This window comes from Psammomys obesus, unplaced genomic scaffold (assembly GCF_907164565.1).
Source record: "Psammomys obesus unplaced genomic scaffold, mPsaObe1.curated_primary_1811, whole genome shotgun sequence".
Classification (NCBI taxonomy): Eukaryota; Metazoa; Chordata; class Mammalia; order Rodentia; family Muridae; genus Psammomys; species Psammomys obesus.
The window spans coordinates 3426368-3432739 of record NW_026589732.1 but is presented as its reverse complement, the minus strand read 5'-3'; the positions used below and the strand labels follow the sequence as shown (position 1 = coordinate 3432739).

The 6372-nt window shown below is 47.4% G+C and overlaps 1 protein-coding gene across 2 annotated transcripts in view; it reads right to left on the bottom strand.

Annotated features, from left to right (window-relative positions):
- Galnt12 (polypeptide N-acetylgalactosaminyltransferase 12) overlaps positions 1-6372 on the bottom strand; it is a 68109-nt gene that overhangs the window by 19863 nt on the left and 41874 nt on the right. The window contains exon 10 of one of the 2 annotated variants that reach the window (XM_055605225.1): positions 5787-6173. The exons of the other annotated variant lie outside the window; for it this stretch is intronic. Coding sequence (XP_055461200.1) covers positions 6165-6173 — 9 coding nt within the window. The 3' untranslated portion in view covers positions 5787-6164. Of the gene's footprint in view, positions 1-5786; positions 6174-6372 lie in introns of those variants that run through there. 2 annotated transcript variants of the gene reach the window in all.

The window sequence follows — 6372 nt, the reverse complement described above, 5'->3', positions numbered from 1 at the left end:
ATAAATAAAGAACTAAAGAAGTTAAACAGCAACAAATCAAGTAATCCAATTTAAAAATGGGGTACAGAGCTAAACAGAGAATTCTCAATAGAGGAATATCGAATGGCAGAGAAACACTTGAAGAAATGTTCAACGTCCTTAGTCATCAAGAAAATGCAAATCAAAACAACCCTGAGATTTCACCTTACACCCATCAGAATGACTAAGATGAAAAACTCAAGTGACAACACATGATGGAGACAATGTGGAGAAAGGGGAACCCACCTCCACTGCTGGTGGGGATGTAAACTTATAAAACCACTTTGGAAATCAATCTGGCGCTTTCTCAGACAATTAGGAATAGCGCTTCCTCAAGATCCAGCTATACCCACTCCTAGGCATATATCCAAAAGATGCTCAAGTATACAACAAGGACATCTGCTCAACCATGTTTGTAGCACCTTTATTTGTAATAGCCAGAAACTAGAAACAGCCCAGATGCCCCTCTGAATGGATACAGAAATTGTGGTACATCTACACAATGAAATATTACTCAGCAATAAAAAACAAGGAAATCATGAAATTTGCAGGTAAATGGTGGGAATTGGAAAAGATCATCCTGAGTGAGGTATCCCAGAAGCAAAAAGACACATAGGGTATATACTCACTCATAAGTGGAGATTAGACATATAATATAGGATAAACATACTAAAATCTGAGCACTTAAGGAAGCTAATAAAGAAGGAGGACTCTGGCTAAGATGCTCAATCCCCATTCAGAAAGGCAAAGAGGATGGACATCGGAGGAGGGAGAAAATAGGGAACAGGACAGAAGCCTATCACAGAGGGCCTCTGAAAGGCTCTACCCTGCAGGGTATCAAGGCATATGCTGAGAATCACAGCCAAACTCTGGGCAGAGTGCAGGGAATCTTATGAAAGAAGGGGGAGATAAGAAGACCTGGAAAGGACAGGAGCTCCACAAGGAGAGCAACAGATCCAAAAAGTCTGGGCACAGGGGCCTTTTCTGAGACTGATACTTCAGGCAAGGACCAGTCATGGAGATGGCCTGGAACCCCTGCGCAGAGGTAGCCCATGACAGTTCAGTGTCTAAGTGGGTTCATAGTAGTGGGAATAGGAACTGTCTCGGACATGAGCTCAGTGGCTGGCTCTTTGAACACCTCCCCCTGAAAGGGGAGCAGCCTCACCAGGCCACAGAGGAAGACAGTGCAGCCACTCCTGATGAAACCTGAGAGACTAGGATCAGAGGGAAAGGGGAGGAGAACCTCCCTTATCAATGGACTGGGGGAGGGACATAGGTGGGGAAGAGGGAGGGAGGGGAAGATTGGGAGGGGAGGAGGCAGGGAGCTACAGGGGGGATACAAAGTGAATAAACTGTAATTAATAAAAATAAAAACAATTTTAAAATAAAATAATAAAGAATTAAAATAATAATAATAATAACAAAAAATAAATAAAATCCCTGAAACTGGATGGAGTTACAGATGTGAGCTACCTTGTGGGTGCTAGAAACTGAACCCCAGTCCTCTGCAAGAACAGCCAGCGCTCTTAACCACTAAGACATCTCTCCAGCCCCTCTGCTTGCTATACTTTTACAAGTGTTTTTCATTTGTGTTTTAGGGATTTAGGGTGCTTTCTGTCTTTGTTTCATTTCCTGTTACTGTGATAAAACATCCTGGAAAAAACAACTTGGGGGACAAAGTGTTTATTCAGCTTACAGTTCTGGGTTCAGTCTATCATTTGGGGAAACCAAGGCAGCAGGAACTTGAGTCAGCCAGCCCATCATATCCACAGTCAAGAACAGATGAATAAATTAATGCACACATATTTGGGCTCAGGTCCCCCTCTCCACTCTTACACAGCTTAGAATCCCCTGCCTAGAGAATGGTGCCACCCACAGTGGTCAGGCCTAACTACTTCAATTAATGAAATCCAGATACTCCCTTCCAGACAAACCCACAGGCCAACACAATCCAGTCAATTCCTCATAGAGTCCCTCTTCCTGCATGATTCTATATTGTGTCAAAGTGATGATTAAGATACTACCTTTCCCCTTTTTAGCCATCTGGAGCTTGAATCAGACCTGACAATGTAGCAGTGAACAGAAACAGACAGGATGGCACACAGCACTATCATTCACAGACACTCCCAAAGGAGCTGTGAAGGTTGGAAGAACGGAAGGCAAAGGTATGACAGATGGCATGGGAAGGTCTCTCTGTGGCCAGAAGTGAGGCACGTGGCCAAGGTATAGCTTCTGAGAGACACAGGCGGGAACAGAAAAATGTCCGTAAGGAAGAGCCTCCAGGGACTGCATGAGGGCAGAGAGTAGCGGAAGGAAGGAAGACGATTATATACAAGCATGTGGTCTCCTAGAAAGCATCTCCCCAGGTGCAGCTGGGCCATATAAAAAACTGCATGGTTCTGAGAGATACAAATGCAGTGAGGCAGCTATGAACCTAGCAGAGGCAGCCATTGGTTGCAAGATGCTTCTGGAGCTGATGAGGCCAGACCTTCCTAACTAGGTGGCCTCCCCAATGTGGGGGCTAAGAGTGGCAGCAGCTGACACTGCTTTGACTGGGCATGGGGCACCAGCCAGGTGAGGGGACCCTGGAGATGCTAGGATGCAAGTGATGGCATATGCTAGGACATGTCAGAGGGCTGGAAGGTTGGAGGGTTATTTAGGGAACGGTGGCAGGATGGCTGTCTGGCCAACAGAGGTCTGAGTGGCTTGCGTGTGGACAACGGATGAGCAGGGAGAAAGGTCAGACCCTGGGACTGTCCACGTCTCTCTGGGATGCCTCAAACACACTCCCCACAATAATAAATCACCCTGAACCACCCAAGCGGCTCTCAGAGACCCTGCAGTCCAGAACCTAGCCAAAACCTGTTCCGATCCACATTTACCAGGAACTGAGAGGTGAAAGGAACAGAAATAAACATCACAGCCCCATGAAGGATCAACTCAGGCTGAGCTGGGGAGGCCTGGAGGTCAGTGGTGTGTTGAAATGACCACATTCAGTGTTTACATTCACTGGTTTACTGGAAGATTGGCTGTGGAACAGGAGGGAGACGTCATCCACAACTCCCAGCTCCCTGATTTGGGCCTCTGATGGCGACACCACCTTCTTGTAGGGGTCTGAGGTCACACCGGAGGCTGTGGGAATAGAACCATGCATGAGCAACTGTGTTGCTATGCTACACTTCCTTTTTCTGCCTTCTTGTTTATTGAGATAGGGTCTCATGGAGCTCAGGATAGCCTTGAGTTCAGTATACAAGTCGAGGAGAATCTTGAACCTCTGAACTGCTTCCTCCACCTCTCAAGTGGTGGTATTGCAGACATTCTGTTGTTTCCAGCTTCTTTCCTAGATCAGATTAATAAATGCCAGCATATGTGGAGCCGAGGAATGGACCCTGGGCTAAGGACATGAGTTCTCTAGTGATTCACAGATCTGAGCTGGTTCCATCAACCCGCTGAGTCCCAGTTTCCTCACCTGAAAAATGGGGTTGATAAGTTCTAGTCTAAACACCACACACCACTGACATTTTGATCAAATAAACTAATAGAAACAAAAGCATTCTAAAGTTGTCAGATGAAAGCCAGAGAATTACAAGATGGGAGGAGTGCTGTGAAAAATCTGTCTTCTGGCCCTGAGGTGCCTGCTGCACTCCTGAATGCACAGCACCTGCGGATTGCTGCACAGTATCAAGCCAGTAAGCATTACAGCATGGATGGGCAAGGGGCCTAATGCTGCCGGGGGCGGGGGAGAGCATTCCCCTTCCAGGGTGTACCCGCTCATAGACTGCCCACGGTCATCCTGTCAATAACCCCGTTCCCATGTTCATTCACTCAAGCTACCCCAATTACACTCAGTGAGCTATTTAAAAATAAAAAGACATGAAAGTGGGAGGGGAGAGCGAGAGTGTGGAGAAGGGTTCCTGAAGGAGGGGGAGAGAGAGAGAGAGGAACGGTGAGCGGATATTATCAAAATGTATTTCGTGCATGTTTGAAATCATCCAAGATAGAATAGTTTCCCCTAGGAAACACGTGCATTCCATCTGAGCCTATTGTATGGAAAGAGAGAGGAGGTGAGGGAAGGACGGAGAAAATGAGAATTACCACAGGAAACACGGGAAAGGAGAGGGCACCTTGAGCATAGCTTCCCAAGGGACCAGTCAGAGCCAGACATAAGGGCAACAGACCCAGAGATATAAATTTAGGAGGTGGCTGTGCTGTAAAACTAATTGCCACCCCCCACAAATTGCCTTGCAAGGATCCCAGCCATGTTTATTCTGCAAGCAGGACATTTATGGTCTTTGTCATTAACGGATGTCATCTCTCCATCCTCCCATCCTCAATCAGTTGGATCATCCTCTGAGGCCACCCAATCAGAATTGGTTTTTAAGAGAAAGTTCCAACAGAATAGGTGTACTTGCTGACACTTCCCAGATGAGGTCAGAACCCAGGGAGTCGGCTCAAAGCAGGACAGAAAACCAGCAAACCTGTCACCAGAGAATGAATGCTGAACGGTTCCCCATCACTGCCAGATTTAGGAGATAGAAAGCAGAACAGCTGTGAAGTGGGGAGCTGCTGCGAGATGGGTTCCCAGGAGATGAAGGTCAGCGACATTTGTACAATGCAAGCATGCTTAGCACTGCGGAACTGTCCAATCAGAGGTGACCAAGAAGGGGCTGGAGAGGTAGCCCTCAGTCAGTGAAGGCTTGCTATGCAATTGGGAGGGCCTGAGTGGCATCCGGAGAACCTGTGATCCTGTATGTAAGGAGAGAAAAAGCCGACCCTGGCATGTGCTTGTACCCTGGCCCTAGGGAGGCAAGAGGACCCGATCCCTGGGGCTCACTGGCCTGCCAGCCAAGCCTGTTTAGTGGGCTCCAGACCTGTGACTGACTCTGTCAAAAAGAATGCACACTGCTCCCAAAGAACAACACCGGGGGTTGTTTCTGGCCTCCACACATGGACATTCATGCACGGCCCCACGACACATGAACATGCTCACGCAGAGAAACAATCAGGTGGGCAAATCCTTCATGCACCTCTCCATTTTAGTAAAAATAACAACTGTAGTTGGTACTAAGGAAGCTCAATTCAGGGGCTTTACCCGGGTGCCCTGTGAATCCCTCATGGATGGAGTCTGCTAATCACACATCCACAGACCCACCCAGACACACACACACACACACACACACACACCAGTTTCTCCATCGGTTTCGAAAGGATAACTGAGCCCTGCCGTGTGGGTCAGTCTGGGGCTTAGCCCAGAGCTTTAAATATTCAAAGACATCTTTGTTTCCCTGCAAAGCCACTTCTCATTCATTTTGCTGTTACGTAAGACATAACTTTGGTTCTGATATATATAAGGAATAAAAACCTGCTGCCCATTTTATTCATTTTGAATAAACTAAAAATAACTAAATAAGATGCTTTCCATTTCCTGCAACCAGTAAAGAGTCTTCAGAAAGACTAAAGGATAGAATAAAGAATAAAGGACAGAAATAATGTGCAATATGGAAAAAGAGCCCCGGGTCAGACACACAGGAGCCTGAGATCCAGCAGGACTCTTTCGTCGTGTGGCCTTGGGTGAGTCCCTCCCTTCTGGAGCCTCAGGCACCTCATCCAGTGAAACATTGAAGTGTGTTGGAATCCTTGCCCTTCCGAGTCCCTCCAGCTCTGACATCCTACTTTCCAGTGAACAATAAGACAAGGAACAGACAGTCTTATAGATGAATTGGTTTTTATTATTCAGAAATATTTCCAAATTAATGTTGATGTGATCCTGCTTACACAGACAGCTAATGTCATCTCTCCCCTGAGAGGCCTTTGAAACATTTCCTCCTGCACTCCAGTTCCCTCCCGGCAGCACAGTCTCTTCCCCATCTCCAGGCCTTTGAAACTGCTCTGTCAAGGTCACCATGACCCAAGGCAGAGGGCAACACACACCTTTGTCCTTCTCTTCTGTGGCCTCTCAACAGTTCTATTGTGTGGTCATGCTCTTTCGAAGATTATCCCAGCCCTTGAGGTGTGGGGAAGGACCTAGGGGAAGTGACTTGAGTGTCTGGGTGGACCCGTACCCACAATGCTGGCGGGAGTCTCTGTGTACCACACATGCCTTGTAGTGGCTCCTCTTCCTGTTGTGGTTCTTTTGCTTCCAAATCCTAGATTCCCTGGTAAGAGAGCCAATACATCCCCAGGCTTGGTACTTGCCAACAGTAACATGGCCAAGGCCAGCATGGCCTCCACCCTCCTATAGCTCACTGCCGAAGTCGAATGGCAGTGAAACGAGGGAGTCCAAGTTGCAGTTACAAACCCAAGGAGCCAGGAGCTGTGAGCAGTGAGATGGGGACAGAGGTCCACTGAGCAGCA